Source organism: Accipiter gentilis, chromosome 29 (genome assembly GCF_929443795.1).
Source record: "Accipiter gentilis chromosome 29, bAccGen1.1, whole genome shotgun sequence".
NCBI lineage: Eukaryota > Metazoa > Chordata > Aves > Accipitriformes > Accipitridae > Astur > Astur gentilis.
In genome coordinates, this window is record NC_064908.1 from 2,886,801 (window position 1) to 2,903,038 (window position 16,238).

General features: G+C 52.0%; 1 protein-coding gene across 5 annotated transcripts in view; it reads left to right on the forward strand.

Annotated features, from left to right (window-relative positions):
- SLC45A3 (solute carrier family 45 member 3) overlaps positions 1-16,238 on the forward strand; it is a 31,603-nt gene that overhangs the window by 10,123 nt on the left and 5,242 nt on the right. For 3 of the 5 annotated variants that reach the window (XM_049832243.1, XM_049832242.1, XM_049832244.1), the window contains 3 exons: positions 9,369-9,796; positions 10,053-10,886; positions 12,438-12,703. In XM_049832243.1, coding sequence (XP_049688200.1) covers positions 9,649-9,796; positions 10,053-10,886; positions 12,438-12,703 — 1,248 coding nt within the window. In that variant the 5' untranslated portion in view covers positions 9,369-9,648. Of the gene's footprint in view, positions 1-6,203; positions 6,272-9,222; positions 9,288-9,368; positions 9,797-10,052; positions 10,887-12,437; positions 12,704-16,238 lie in introns of those variants that run through there. The other 2 variants (XM_049832245.1, XM_049832246.1) reach the window with 2 other exon arrangements.

The following is a 16,238-nucleotide window of genomic DNA, read 5'->3' on the forward strand; positions in this document are numbered from 1 at the left end:
CTTCCACAGGGGAGCGCGGGTGGGCAGGAGGTGCAGCTCAGCGTTATCGGGGCCGGCTCTGCTGCAGGGTCCCAGGAGCGGGGGGGTCTGAGCCACCTGTTGGAGTTTCAGACGTGGGGAGGCTGCTGCCCTTTTTAACAGTGTCCGTCTCTTTTTCCTCGCCCCTTGCTTCCCGGTATTCCCTTTACAACCAGCCCATTGTGCTGTGGGCTACAGCAGCTGGGTGGAGTGTTTCAGGCTCAAGTGTAATTTCAGTGCCTTTAAAAGCCTTTGGAGGGCTTTTTTTTTTTTTTTTTTTTTTTTTCCTCTGAAGAGGACAGCAACGCCAACAAGGGATAATTTGATGGATTACTCTGCGGGGCTGAGGGGCTCTCCTTAATCCCCTTTGTGGGCCTGTTTGACTAGACGCGTAGCAGAAGCCCCCAGCCTCAGGCAGAGAAAAGGCGGCTCAGCAGGGTAGGTTTTACACACTGACATATAAATACGGGCCCTGGTCATGTGGTGCTGGATATAATCTGTGCCCGTTACCACGCTGTAGAGAAGGGGGGCACCTGGAGGGGGCTTATTTTTTCCCTTTCCAGTTCAATTTACATTTTTATTCTTCTGCTAAAAATAATAAAAAAAGAAGAGGGGGCGGGGGAGAAGCAGGCTCAGACCAAATGCCAGGGTGATGGGCACAGTATTTAAACACCAAAAATGAGCTAAAGTGAAAAGCGGAACCAGATCGTCTCTCATTTCCCCTCCCGCTCCAAAACAGGGGCTCCTCTCATGAATAAAAGCAAGAGCTTGGGTCATGCAGCAGCAAAACAAAGCTGTAGCTCTGATGTAGAGCCAGCCAACCTTGTCTGGAGGTCTTGAGTTGTTTATAGCAGACCTGACGCCGACTCAGGAAAGGGTGACCGGGAGTGAGGCTCTTGAGAGCGGAGGCTCAAGATGCCGCTTCTTTGGTTGCATTGCCTGTGTTTAGGAGTACGTGAGGCTTCTGTGTGCTTAATGAAGTTTGGTGATTAGATGCCGGTTCTGAGCAGGGAGAACACTGTGAGACCATCCTAACGTGTGGCAGGCAGAAGCAGTCCCACTGCGGTTCCTTCAGCGCAGTCTGAAGATCCCTCTGCAGCTGAGCTCAGCTATGGGATATTTATTGGGGCACTCAGTCCTTCAGTACATGACAGCTGAACTTGGCCCTCCAGTGCAGTTGTCTTTTGCGGTATCCCTGATGGAAATGGGGCTGAGCTACAGACCAGCGAGGCAAGGTTTCAGCCCTTCAGCCTCAGCCCCTGCTTGTCTGCAGAAAGCACAGTGCCCAGCTCCTCTTTGCGCTCTGTCTTACCTTGGCCACGCTCCTCCTAGCAGGGGCTGCAGCAGGATCTCCCAGGCAGCCTGAAGTCTATTGCTGTCGCTCGGCATCGAGGGAGGGTGAACGTGGCAATGACGCCTGCCAGCTGCAGGAGAGCTAATGACACCCGCTGGCATCGTGGAGTGTGCTGGGCTGATGTCTGTCCCTTTGAGAAGCGTGGCAAGCTCCGAAAGCGTCAGTGTGGCCTCTGCTGAGTCAGTGACCTCGTTAGTCAGACAGACGGTTCCTGGTGGTAACGGCGAGGCGAGGAGGAGGAGGATGGGCTGGAACTGGCCACTCTTTGCTGCTGTATCTTTTCCGCTGGTCAAACAGGTGGGCATGGGAGCGAAAGCAGCCAAAGCCTGGGAGAAAGCCTTCTGGCAGGAGCAATCCCTTTGCCTGCCAGAGGAAGCAGCAGGTTGTGGGACAGAAGGTCAGTGGAGCCTGTGGGCTGCCCTGCTGTCTGTTTGACGTTCGTGTCGTGGGGCGAGTATAGAGCGTCCGTAGAGCTATTGGCACAGCTCCCGAAAGGAGCGTGAGATACCAGAGATGTGCAGAGTGAAGGGCAACCGGGACAGATCTTTCTCCACCCTGGAAAGCATGCTCTCTGTGTGATAGGCTGAGCGAGGACAGTGCTGTTAGCCTGCCAGGCTGGGAAAGCATCCTTTCATAACTTCCATTCTTAACAAATATTTTGACCATCTCATAGGGACCTTCGTTTGCCTTTCCCTGGTGCCTTTGCTTTATCCGGTTGATGAATGTGGGACAAACAGTGACCTGTTTCACACGCCCTTGCTGCTTCCTGTAAAATACAGAAGACGCTCAGCAGTCACTTGCCCTCACACATGCACCTTTACCTGATACCAGACAAAAATGCTTGCCAAAGCTTCTGCAGACGTGAACCAGTCCCTTGGGCTGGCTCTGGAACCGCCCAACCCTGCTAGCCGTCAGGACTAACCAGCCTCTGGCGTTAGGAGGGCCAGAGGTAGAGGGAGGGTCACTGGTGGCTTGTGCCCTACCTTTGCTCTCTGGCAGTTGCAGATGTATACTGGTAGCACTGAAATAACTTGCACCCTCTGGTCAAGGCAGCGGGAACCTGGCAGGACCTGAGATTACATCTCAAACTCCATCTCGCTGAGCCCCAGCCATCTGCAGGGAAGGTGAGTGGGTCGGCAGTTAAGGGAGACAAGAGCTTTGCTCAGCAACTGAGTGGGCGCAGCCTGGTTTAGTGGCCCACAGAAAGTGGGAGATGCAGCCCCCTGAAAATCAGCTGCTAGCTGCAGGTGCTTAAAACTTGGCCCCTTCTTCTCTCCTTGGCTTCTTTCAATTCACAAAATGGAGATGGTAGCGAACTGCCTTCAGTCTTGGCGCATGCGTCTGTTGGGACAGGGATCGGTCTGTGCATCCGGAGAGCAGCGAGCACAAAAGGGCCTGAGCCAAGCTCTGGCTTTTAGATAGCCCTGAAAGCAGGGTGATCATGTCGTAGGTGCTGCAACAAAGCAATTGTAGCATGGCAGGAAAGAACCAAGCTCCAGTCCTGCCAAATACAAATGTCTCCCTTGGAACCAAACTGCATGGAAGGTCTTCTGAGCTGTCGTGGGGACCTGCTCCTTCCTGTAACTCTGGACACTTCTGTAGCATCTAGTATTTGCCCTGGATTAATACATCCTGGTGTCTGGGCTGCTGGACAGTGCACCGTGGGGTGAGGGAGGGAATTTCAAATGGGCTGGGGCGCCTGGATCTTCCTTGTTCTCGTCTGAGGGGATTTCCACCCGCCGCTGCTCTTTCCCTAAGCTGAGCTGCTGAGGCCGATATAATGGAGCCCCTGAGCTCAAAGGAAACGCAGAGCTAATTCAGAGAGACTAAATAAATCGCGGTTCTCCCATCCCTGCTCAATGACCACTCCCCTCTCCCCACACTGTGAATGGGGTCAAGGAGATTTGGGAGGGGAGGGGGAAGGGGAGAGGGTCAGGAGAGGTCAGGTGAGTTTTCCATTTCATCCCGCGCAAGCCTGCCAGAGCTATTCTCCATGGTGTATTTCACATTCAGCTGCAGTGAATGGACACTGATAGCTGTGAAAGGATCTGGCACTGTATGAACAGCCCTTCCCTAAGCACTCGCTCTTGTGCTGTCTCCCACCCTTTCTTCCAAAGGGCTTCCAGGGAGCGGGGAATTAATAACATTCATAAAGAGCCCCTCGGAAGGTTGGAAATGTAACGGTGTGGTTATGAATGGAAACCCAATGGCTAGCAATACCCTTCGCCCTCCCCTCTCTCTGGTGCCCGTTGGGAATAGGTTTCTGCACGAACCCTGCCGTGCTGCGGGAGGGAAGGTACGGGTCCGTATCACCTGGGAGCTGCTGGACTGGAGCAGCCCCTGCCTGAGCTCCCCGCACAGCACCATCTCCTGCCTCCAGCGCTGGCCAGTACCAGCTGCCTCGGATGCTTCTCCAAAAAGCTAAAGCTTTTCCTTTTCCTTTGCTAAGGCAAAGGCTTTTATGGGGTAATTTTTTCCCATATAAGACAGGGCTCAGGTTATTACAGAGCCCTGACAGGTCACAAATAGTTGATGAATCTAATTGTCTGTTGTCTGATCATTGCTGTGGCTGTTTGTTGAACTGCAGGGTAGGTGCACGAATGCCATAAATTAGAGAGGCTGCTACCACGTTTAATAATATCTCTTGTCCCTTCTGCACCCATGTGAGAGACGGGAAGGATTATGGAGTGGCAGGGTATGGATTCTTCTAAGGAATAAATGAGTTTTTCTCGGTCATGTAATTACACCCAAATTTCATTTTTAAAATGTCCGTCCCTCAATCTTCATCCTGTCTAAGCACTGTTTAGATGTGATTACTTGTAAGATCCTATGTTGGAAAGATTTGAGGAGATTGGGAGGAGGACAGACTTCTTTCAGTCTTTGTTTGTGCATGTTCGCCAGCGCCCTGCACGTAGTCCACTTTCTTCAGGTGTCTCAGGGTTTGTTTCTTCTAAAAGCGAAAGGTGTGGTTCAAAGGCCGTTAGCGAGGGTACACAGAGCAACGACTGCACCCGCTGAGAGAAAGGAAGTGGGAACTGAACTTCCACTGGCGATGGTGTTGCTTCGCACAAATGAGTCCGTACATCTGACATCGCTAGTAAATTCAGTCCTATTTCCGCGTGCGTGTCTGTGCACTCGCTGGTGCTTTTCTCAAATTCGGACCGTGGGTTTCCTCAGGCAGGGCCTTGCTGCGTCTCTGTACCACATTGAGCACAGGAAGACGTTTGTCAAAACTTCTGTAGCACGTGAACAGAGAACAAACTCTGAGTAGGGGGAATGTGTGAATCCGATCTGCTGGCCCACTGCCTTTAGAGAAATGGACTCTCGGAAGCCGCTTTCCCTGGCTTCATCCCTGCTCCTTCTCCTTGCTCCCTCTCAGTGCTGCTAGGGGAGTCGCGCTCCGCAGAGGCAGACTGCCTGGATTCCTCCCTGTCCTTGTGGGTGCTTAAGCAGGAGAGGAGAGAGAGGGCAGGAGACACCAGGACTGCAGGAGGTGCAATCCTTTCTGCTTTGGCTGCCATTGCTGAAAAGGCTCCTCTGTGCAGGTGGGTGGCAGAGAGCCCTCTCCTCGCCGGGTTTTGTCCGGCAGTGTGCTGCTTTGCTCCTGCCCCCAGGACCCGCCCTCCTACCTGGCTGCCAGGTGAACCAGCCTCTCGGAGTTGATCTGTTGTTTCTCTGCAGAAAAAGGAAAGGAAAAAGTCGGTTTGCAAGCTTAGAAGTAAAACAGAAACCCTGGGTTTAAAGATGCTTTACGTCTTCTTGGGGAAGGAGAGGAAGAGCAGAGAAAGAGCGTGAACTCTCAGCAGCAGATGATGTCCCCGTGGCATGACAGCTCAGTGAGCAGCTGTGAAAAAGCCCCACACGTGGCTCCCTTCTGCTTCTGTGTGCGGAAAATCTTACACAAAAGGGCTGGTATGCCCTTTGTTGGGGAGGCTGGCTGTTATCCTTGTCAAGGTGCTTGGCATTGTGCTCCGTAGGGAAGAACAAATACTGTCCCTATGGTAGAAGTTCAGGGAAACTGAGGCCAGAGGGCGAGAGGTGCGTGCTGTCGTGCAGCTTTTTGGACCAGCCACTCCCCCGTCTGACTGTGAAAGGTCTCCCCATCACAAGATGCCAAATCCCACTGGGCTGGACGGGCTGTTGCCAGCTTACTTGGGTGTGATGTATAAATGCTGCTGTTAGACCAGGATCTCCCAGCTAGGAGATGGTTTGCCTAACTGACTCCTTCCACATCAGGACAAAGTTACGGGGCACCGGACGCAAACCAGTCCTCCTGCATCGTCTGCCAGATAAATTGTCCTGGAAGAGATTAGCAGTTTAAATGAAGCATTTGGTTTTGCTGCTGGGACTGTTAGTTAGAACCAGACTGTTACCTGCAAAGCTGCAGGGAACATCTCATTGTCTTTAAAAAGAAAATAATAATCTCGTGTACTAAATCTCTCTCTGCTGGCTGTTTGTGAAGTGCCAGCAGGTCAGCAAGGAAAGGTGACAAATGTTAAACACCGGAGCAGGGCTTTGGGCAAAGTTCAGCCGTGAGTCCAGACCTGGCGATTCCTTCTGAGCTGGTTTGGGGCAGCAGTGGCGAAGCACTCTGCGAACAGTGGGTTTTGCAGGGCTGGCGCCCGCAGCCTCTGTTTGCTCAGCACCTTGCGCGAGGGGCCCAGGCGCAGGTGCGGTTGTGGTGCTAATGACACACCAGCACGCCGTGTTATCAGGAGGCAGGGAGGGCCCTGAAACCAAACCCGCGTGTGTACCTGCAGCTCGGTTCCACCTCTGCTTGCCTGCAAACTATTTAAGTAGCTTTTCCTGAATGCTGTGTACCTGGGCTGGGCTGGCTTTGGGGAGCGCAGCTCGGCAGAGCCGCGGTGATCAACCTGTCACTGCTCTGCGTGGAGGGAGGTGAGTCCTGGCTTCTGGCTTCCTTTCAGCCTGGCTCCTGTGAGCTTCCCAAATCTTCCTTCTCCATCCCTCTGCCCCTGTCCTTACAGATCAACGGTTCAGATGATTTTCCTAGTCTGCAGTGGCATTTCTTAACAGCTAAGCCAATCCATCTCTCCGTATTCTGTGAACAAAATAAAAAAAAGTAATTGATGGGTACTGGGACAAAATGCAATTTAAATAGAAAAGGGCTCATAATCTGTCGCAACAGGGTCTGCGACTTGATTGCTGTTGGCAACTCTCATCTCTGGCTGTATATGAGTATTGCTTCTGGGTACACTGGGATTTATTTTTTTGTTAAAGCCCTCTGAGGGTGTGGAGGGGGGAAGAGACAGGTCTTTTCTTACCTACTGATAAGAAAGTCAGCCTCTCTGCCTCAAAACTGAAATTCTCAGGCAGCCGGGGAGAGGGACAGATTCCTGCTTCTTCCCCAGTGCTAGAGATGTCACTGCGACAAAAAGGAAGAAAATAATTTTTTTCTCTGTGTGTGTGTGTGTGTGTGTGTGTGTGAGAGAGACATCTTTTACTTAATGTTTAGGGGTTACCCTGGGATAAGTCCCCCTCTGTAAGCCCTCCAGACCCTGGACTACAGCAGAGAGTGGACATTACATCTCCTTTCCAGGTCTAGCTTAGAGTGATGGTGGCTCAGTTAATTTTGGCTTGTGAGTCTGCTTCCTCCAGCTAACAGCACCGAGGCTTGTGCTGCTGGAGCTGCAGGGCTGCAGCTTAAATTCCTACCCCAAGGCTGTCAGCCAGCTGGGCACCCATCATAAACGAACAAGGCTGAGACATCCTGTGTCTAGCCCACATCTAAGAAAGGTGGTTGCTGCCTCCAGTCGCTTCCTTGCAGATAGAGTGCATCTGAAGTAATGCTGAGCATATCTGGGGCCTCTGAGTATTCCTTTGAAGCCATGTCTAGTGATTAAAGGAAAACTGTTGCTCTTCCCTCTCTGCCGTTAGCTTGCTATTTGACCTTGGGCAAGTCATTTAAATGTTCACAGTTGTTAAAAGGTGGTATCTTTTGTGACAGTCAAGGTCCAAGTGAGCGTGGAGGGGGAAGGTGAGGGGTCCTGGGAGGAAATAATAATCAGCACTTACTGTGTGTAATTGGCAGCCTGTCAACTCCTCAGCCCAGGAGCGGTGCCTCTCCTCTGCAGCAGCAAGAGGCGGAGAGCGATGCTTGCATCTTTGTAAAAACCTCATCGCCCCACTTCCAGCTTCACCTAGTCGTTTCCCTGTGGGTTATTTGGCTGATGGCAAGAGGGGAAGGAACAGAGAAGTGAGAATGTGGAAACTGTCCCAACTGTACCTGTCTACCAACACTTGTGCAGTGATGGAGGTCAAACATATGTGCTCTGTGAAGTTAGGGAACACCATTTGCATCGTGTTTAGTGATAACATGGAGTTTTATCTCTGCACAGTGGCAAGGCTATGGTCCGGCACACTGCTGGTTCAGCAGCTCCTCCTGCGTACACACTTTGCATCCCGCTTGGACCTCTGACAAGCAGCCGTTCCAGCTCTGCGAGGTCTGCCCTGCCCTGCCAGGCATGGTCTCCAGCACTGGCTGCCTCAGCTGCTGAGGAGGGAGGCGAGTGTTGGCCTGGAGATGTTCCCTGTAGGAGTCTTTTCCTCTCCCCTGTAATCGAGGCAAAGAATTTAGAGAGGGACCAGGCTGCAAAACTGGATTTTTACCTCGTTTCTTCTGATGGGTTCACTCTCTGCAGCTAAGTAAGGGAAACTCTGTACCAGCTAGCTGCTCTGGCATGGAGGGGGTGTGCAGGCTGGCAGGTATGCAGTTACAGCTTCCCCACAGCCAGGGAGGGAGCGAGTGGAGATAAACTCCTCCGCCTGTGCGTCTCGCATTCTGTTCAGCCTCCTTCATCCAAAGGACTTGGGGGCTGTGCTCTGGTGGGACAGGAGGCAGAAGCCAGAAGCTTCCGTGCAAACTGGGAGCACACTGCACAGTCCAGAAATGGGTCATAAGCTGAAGCACGTTCAGGCCAGCAGGACCTGTTATGCCTTGTCCCCACAGAGAAACTTGGTGGTGGCTCATTTAGGGTGAGAAGTTAGACCATGTGAATTCTGAGAATTAGACCGCAGTTTGTTTTACTCCTAAATCGATGTCTGTGCGGGAGCTTAATGTCACCCTTCTTGCTAACCCATTCTACCTTTCCCAGCAACTACATCTTCCTGAGATGCTTGTAGGAAACCGGCAGTTTGGTGGACTAGCCTAGATGCTGGTAACCTTGCAGGATTTCTTACATTTGTAGACTGACACAGTGGCAGACTCGTAACAGGTGACTAAGAGGCATCTGCTTACTCTTGCCTTAGCTGCTTAGCCCCTGTCCTGATGTGCTGGCCTCTCCCCTCTGAAGAAGGCTGGAGAGAAGGGAGCATGTTACAGGGCAAATAAATGACTCAGACTAATGAGTGAGGTAATTGCCATTCACTGTTAGATGAGGCTAAAGTGGGTCAGGTTTGTTTGTGAAACTCCATGGAGGCACCATCTGTTCTCTGTGCCCCGTCCCAGGGGCTGGAGACAGGATTTGGGCAAAACTGCTTCCCTGGGAGCCTGTGGAAGATGCCCCGGTCATTAGGCAGTGGCGTGGGTCTCTAGAGATGACCCTGTGTGACTGCAGGCAAGTGCCTGCAGCCCTGATCCTTGAAGGGACACTTAATTGATTTCACTGGGAGAGGGGACCCTAAATCCTTTGTCTCTCTGCTACAACTGCCCATCTATGAGATGAGGCTGGACAGGACACTGAGAGGTCATTAGACCTCCCGTAGCCTGAAGGCGGGATTGGATTTTCCCAAACCGTGTCTGACAGGTGCCTGCCTCACCTGTCACAAACCCTTGGAGAGAAACCTGGCACCAATGTAGCTCATGTTTTTTAACTCTGCTGCTCTCCCAGATGTCCTCTCTTCATCCTCCCGTGCCTGCAAGCCTTTTGGGGACTGTCTCTTTCAGCGATGACATGTCTGTGGGGTACCTACCTGGTTTTAGCCCTTTCCTGTGCCCTGGACCGCTCTGTGTCTAACAAGCTCTTTCTTCTCTCAGACCACAGCGTGTGAGCAGAAGGGGAAACGCGGAGTGGGACCCCTGCCTGCCCACGCCTGGATTCGACATCGCTGGGGCCACATCTTGCAATAAGAGGAAGAGGAAAAGACGGTTCATTCACCGTCGCTAAAAATGGGAGGCAGCATCTGTCCAGCAGACCAGGAAGGGAAGCTCCAGACCTTGCCTGTGGGGCATCCCTGGGAGTGCCGCAGCCGGAGCGACACAGCCCTCTGTCAGTAAGGGGTGTCGGGGCAGCGTGGCTCAGAGAGCCTGGGGCAGCATGCTCTTCCACAACCGCAAGACCCAGCTCCTGCTGGTCAACTCCCTGACGTTCGGCCTGGAGGTCTGCCTGGCTGCAGGGATAACCTACGTGCCTCCGCTGCTGCTGGAAGTGGGCGTGGAGGAGAAGTTCATGACCATGGTTTTGGGTAGGCAGTTTTTCTCTCATCTTCGAGGTCCTTCTTTACCCTTTGAGTCTGGAGGACAGGGGCAAATAAGGGCTTGTCTCTGCGGGGTGGTTGCAGGGCTACTGTTACATCAAGGGCAGGCTTGTGTTTGGAGGAGGGGGCTGTCACCCAGTGAAGCTTATTGAGTTCCTGAAATGTCCCAGGCTTTTTTTACAGTGCATATAGACCAGTGTCCTCCAGGTCTGTCCCCCTAACACCACCTCTTTCTCTTTTCCAGGGATAGGACCTGTCCTAGGCTTGGTTTTTGTCCCACTGATCGGATCCGCCAGCGACCACTGGCACAGCAGCTATGGCCGAAGGCGACCTTTCATCTGGATGCTTTGCCTGGGAGTCTTGCTGAGCCTCTTCGTTATCCCACATGCCAGCAGCCTGGCCAGCCTGTTTGCCCTCAACACTCGGCCGCTGGAGATTGCCTTCCTCATCCTGGGCATCGGGTTACTGGATTTCTGCGGCCAGGTCTGCTTTACTCCACTGGAGGCCCTGCTCTCAGACCTCTTCCAGGAGCCAGACAACTGCCGCCAAGCCTTCTCCATGTATGCCTTCATGATCAGCTTGGGGGGCTGCATCGGCTACCTCCTTCCAGCCATTGACTGGGGTGGCAGCTTTCTGGCCCCGTACCTGGGAGGGCAGGAGACCTGCCTCTTCAGCCTCCTTGCCATCATCTTCCTCGGCTGTGTGCTGGCCACGCTCTTTGTGACAGAGGAGGCAGCCACCCAGGCAGATGTTCTGGATGGCCCCACGCTGAAGGACGTTCCCCCTAAGTCCTCACCTCCTGCCTGCTGCTCTTGCCAGGTCTCCAGGAGCTCGTGTCTGCTGCAGGCCAGGCACATGATGCAGGCCCTGAGAAACCTTTGCACGCTGGTGCCACGGCTCCACAGCCTCTACTGCCGCATCCCCAAGGTCATCCGGCGCCTGTTCGTGGCCGAGCTCTGCAGCTGGATGGCACTCATGACTTTCATGCTGTTCTACACAGACTTTGTTGGGGAAGGGCTGTACCACGGCATCCCCAGAGCCAAGCCAGGCACGGATGCCAGACGCCACTACGATGAAGGTGAGAAGTAAACCAGCTGCTCTGAGGCTGCGGCTCCTATTACCTTGGACAGGAGCGTTTAGTGGGAGCTAGGAATGGGCTCAGCTTTGCTAGTAATGCAAAAAAAAGTTACAGGAAACTAGACTTTCTGAAGATGGATCAGGAAAAAACATTCCCCCATGGCCCCCAGAGCATTGCGCAGAGGACCAAATAGGGAAATGCCTCTTTCTTCTCCAAGCTACCCAGAGCAGAACTAGATCTGGCAGTGCAGCCCTGGCCTGGGGCTGAATTGTTAAGTGGCAGAACGGTCTGGCAGGTTGCATGCTGAACAGGATATATCCGGCTCTGTCTGCAAGCTGTGGTTACCGCTGCCAGGTCCTTTCACTGCTCTTCCCTCCTTTTTCAATGAGGTGTGATGGTGCTCCCCATCTCTTGGAGAGCAGAGGTTGGAAAGCCTGGACCCATTCAGTAGCAGTGAGGTGGGCTTTGCTGCATCTGCCTTTCATGCTGCTGTGAGATTCCCTTCTCACATCTGTATCTGGGGAGCCGCTGAGCAGCTTCTCCAGTTCTCACCCCTGTCTCCGGTGCTTTCTGATAGCACTTGCCACTAGAGTCTATAGCTGCCACGTCCGCATCATGGGATACTGCTCACTGCAGCACATTACCTGCTTACTGTTATTGCCTGCTGTCCCGTTTTTGCTGCTGTATTGTGCCAGAGCCTTGACTCGCTGCCTAGCCCTTCTTTTTCTCTCTCTGATCTAAGTCTTTTATTCTTGGAGGCACCTACCTGGCCCTCCTCCTCCAGCTGTATATCTTGCCCTCTGAGTTTTCCACTCACTGCCTCCGTGAGCTCTGCAGTACACTGCCTCTTTGTGCTGAGTGTCTGTTTAACTTTGAGGGAGCTTAATTATTATTTAACACTTGCACTGTATAGCTTCTAGCAGGTCAGGACTCCATTGTGGTAGCTGTCATAGAAACATGTGTTGAGTAATGATCGTTGCTGCAAAGAGTTAATGGGTTTAATTCCTTGAAATCTGATAGATCTTTGCAAAGGGTGAGGTCCGGATTGCTACCGGATACTGCAGTCATTTAGTGGATGTTGTATACTTTACCTTGGCTTAAGCACAATCCCTTGTTTCTTTTGTTCTGTTGCTGGTTTTCACATCAGATAACAACAGATCCTGGTTCACGAGCAGGTGACAGATCCTGGGGCAAGAGTAGGAAGGTGCAAACAACAACCTCCAAAGACAAGAATGGCATTCCTGTTCCTGTCTCCTATTGCCCCTCTGGTTAGACTGGGGTGCCCAGGAGCACGTGTAGGAAATACTGGCTGCTGGTGGAGGGTGGGAGCTGCAGTTTGGCTGGTGCAACCCTGCGGTATGTTAGGGGATGCTGCTCTGCTTCCTGACCCAGCCGTGTTGTTGTCAGGGCTGTTGGCAGCTGTGCCACACTCTGCGTGGACTGTACTGAGTTGGGCACCGAAGGAGAGGGAAGGAAGCCCAAAGGTGTTTGGCTGGGTGAAGCCTGGATGCAGTCAGGGCAGTGTCTGTCACCACCTCTGTTTACCTGCAGGTGTCCGGATGGGTAGTTTGGGCCTCTTCCTGCAATGCATCACATCCATCTTCTTTTCGACAATCATGGACCGGATGGTGAAGCAGTTTGGGACGCGGGCGGTCTACCTGGCCAGCGTGGTGTTCTTCCCCGTGGCTGCCTTCGTCATGTGCCTCTCCCACAGTGTCATTGTTGTTACCATCTCAGCTGCTCTGACGGGCTTCACCTTCTCTGCACTCCAGATCCTGCCGTACACACTGGCATCACTGTATCATCACGAAAAACAGGTAGGGACCTGCTCCAGAGGGCTATGTGCCAGGTAGCTGTCAGGACAGCTTGGCCAGCCTCTTTTGCCACTTGTAGCTGGTACAGTCAGTTCAGCCCATGGAAGAGAAACACATGCCTGTGTGAAAAGGTTTTGCACGTGTGCCTCTTCTCTCCAGGCTGTGTCTTCTCTGAAGATTCATCTGAAATGGGAGAGATAAGAGAGTTCAGCATCTCCTTCCGTAGGCATCCCCTGCTCACAACAAGCATCATGCAATTTTAAAAAGTAGGGAGTGGGTAAGACGGGAGAAATCACCTAGGATTGATGTACCAAAAGGGATCTCCTATGTTCCTCTGTGTTCTGCATATTCTTAGGGAAACTGGTTCAGGTTAGTTATACCTGTGTGCATTTTGTAACCAAGTCACATCTGCAGCACTGCCAACCTGAGGTGCTAAAAAACTCAAGAATTTTCAGCCCTTAGAGGTCCTGCTTTCCAATTTTTGTCCATAGCATGAAGATCGGTAAAATGAAAACTGAGGTTCTTCCTATTCCCCTAGCTCCAAGAAAAATAAATGTTGTGAAACTTTTGACACCAAAACAAAAGCTAGTAATCCTGTCCCACAGATGTTATCCTTGTGGGGAAGTCCTAGGAGGTTCCTGAGTTGCACACTGGATTAATAGGAGTTTCTCTTGTGCTGCAAATGCAAAATTAATTTGTGGTTTGAGAGCAGCTCTTTCATCCCAATGGCAGGCGGTTCACTGTGCAGTGAAATAAGTAGGAGTTTTTACCACAGGCATCCAGATGTTCACATTGAACAAATACTTCTGACCAACCCATCCCAATTTGCACCAGGCACCCTGTCAAAATAGGGGTACAAGGGAGTGTTCTGCTTTGCAAAAACTTCAGTTTGGCTGGGATCTCCCATGGACATAATATCAACGGAATGAAAACCAAACTCCACAGGCTGAGAATGCGAAGGCCACACGCCCAACTGTTTGCCAAAGGCTTGACGGGGAAACGCTCTTAGTACAGTGAGGTGTGGGGTGTAGCTGGGTTTGGTGTCTCGGTTGCCCTAATTTGAAAGTTCCTCCTTCCTTTACCAACTGCTTTGCAGCAGGCTGCAGGGAGACCCCACAAGGAGTAGTCTCTAAAATGCCTTTTGCAGAAAATTCTCCATCTGCCCCATTTCTGTTCTCTTCTTTTTTTCTTAACTGTTGAAATCTGTCATCGTTTTTGTTTGCCTTCCCTCGTTCCTGCTTCTTCTCTTCCCTCTCTTTTTTTTACTTTTTTTTAACTTTAAACACTCCTCCCGAAGCGAATCGGCAGAAGGGGCATCCAAAGTGGCTGTTGCTTCCACTCTGTGCGGGATCGTTGGCAAAAGCCTGCAAGGCCGCCTCAGCTGGAGCTCCTTGCTTTGCACAGGCTGTGTAAGTCGCTCTGTTCTCCTGCATGCCCTCTCCTCTTCGCATGGCCACTAACCCTTGTCTAGAACGGGAGGAAAAGATCTGCATGTTCTAACAGAGGCTGGAAGTTTGGTAGAGGTGAGATGCGTGGTGGGCATTCACGCCTTCTGCAGGAGATTAGGGAGAACTAGGTTCCTCATTCCCACCACTCCCCATCAGCTATAGAGGGAGATGAAGCTGTTGACTGAGACACCAGTGACTCACGTGGTTCTATCCTGTGTTACAAGGGGTGATTTTAAAGCATAAGTTCTCACTAAGCACATTCTTGTGAGTGTTTAAGTCATTCTCTCTAGATTTAAATTAATTCTCCACACTAGGTATTCAAACACCCCTGCCGGAACTCATACCTCTGAAGTCCTAGCCTGGATCAGTAGAGAAACCAAGAAAATGTGGCGGAGGCCTTCAGGGCAGCTGAGCAGGCTTCTGGGAACATCAGTGTCAAATAGGAAGGGCTGGAACTGTGGGGGATAGCCTAGTTTGGCTCACACAATGCCCTTTCTGTGCTGGGTTTTGAGTTGCTTTGAAGTCTGATGGCAATAGGAGGCACGTGGGAGGATTTTTAAGCTCCACATAAAATAAGTGACGGTCCTGGACTGATGCATTTAAGCGTAAATTCATGAGCCTAGGCAGAATCGAGGAGTTGAAAGGTATAGTGAGCAGCTGAGCAGAGCCCAGGTAAAGTTTTTGGAAGATGATTGCTATTTAGTGAAGCTCTTCTCATCTGGTTTCTCTTCTCCAATTGAATCTGAAACTGTTTGTGCTACAGATCCGCAGCCATGGCCTGGGGCAGCATGAACAGAGACTGGCTGGTGCTGACATACACTAGGGCAGGGCTGGGTGTAGCTGGGTGGGTGCCAAGACTGCGGAAAGCTTTGGGATGGCCTGCAACAGATCTGGAGTACCCGCACTCCTGCACCAGCGGTTCCCTCCCGTTCATCTGTGTCCGGGTCCCTCCTGCAAAAGGGAGGATAGTTCAGGCAAGCCCCTCTGAGCCCTGCAGCTGGGTAGAGTGCTCTCTGTTCTCAACCAGGTGCTATTTTTTTTCCTTTTTATTTTCTTTGTTTGTTCAATCTCGCCATGTGGATAATGGATTAACGTGTCCTTCGTTATCTGCTCTACCCCATGCAGACCAGTGGTTATGCATAACTGCAAATGCCCTGGAGTTTTAAAGCTGGAGCTCTGCAGCGTTTTCACTGTCTGCACATGACTGCCCATTATTTGTTGGCGTTAACGTGGAGAGCTGTTTGATCCAAATATTGTGTGTGAATACTGCTCGAGTGAGCTGTGCCCCAGAGATCTCGCAGCTTGAGCAGAGCGAGGCAAAAAAGGGTGAGAAGAAGAAGATTTTTCTTCCCCCTGCCCCCCTTTTCTAGCCCGAGCGAGGAGGCTCAGGTCAGGCAGATGAAGCAACTCAGTTGAGGTCATGCATGCAGGGTCTGTTGCAGAGCTGAGAAAAGAGCTCTTTCCTGAGTTCCCAGCACTGTACCATCTCAGCTGGTGTCACTTTTTAAGTATTCCAGATACTAAGAAGTGGCCGTGGATCCAGGGCTCTGAACTGTTCGTCTGCTCTTAGGGCTCTTCTGCAGGAAGGTTTTGGGTTCCCAGTCAGCCACTTTATGAACACTTCTCTTTGCACCGGCGTGGACTGTCTGGCTTTGTGATACGTCCAAAGTGGGCTCTGGCCCTTCAGTCCTGTCCTGCAAGTGTGCATCAGCTGATTTCAGGATGGGGTGAACTGTAGTTGGTGCCCAGATTCCCCTGGCACCCAGTGAGGAGGTGACAACCCGGGGCTCAGTGCAAAATGTCCCCAGGCAGAGCCTGGGCTGGCTTTGGGCTGCAGCAGCCTGCTGAGCCCCACAGCTTCAACACAACAAAGGCACCACTTGGCCAGATTCCCCCAGTGAGTCAGGGTTGCTTTGAATCCCGTGCCAGTCGGGAAAAGCCAGGCTGGCTCCTGAAGACCATCTCACGTGGGCCAGGCTCACTGCAGGCACTCCCCGCCTCTAACAGCCTGACCCAACGCACGCAAAGCACAGAGTGGTTTTGCTCTCTTGCACAAAAAACAGGGGTCCCTCTGCCCCCCACCTCGCTTG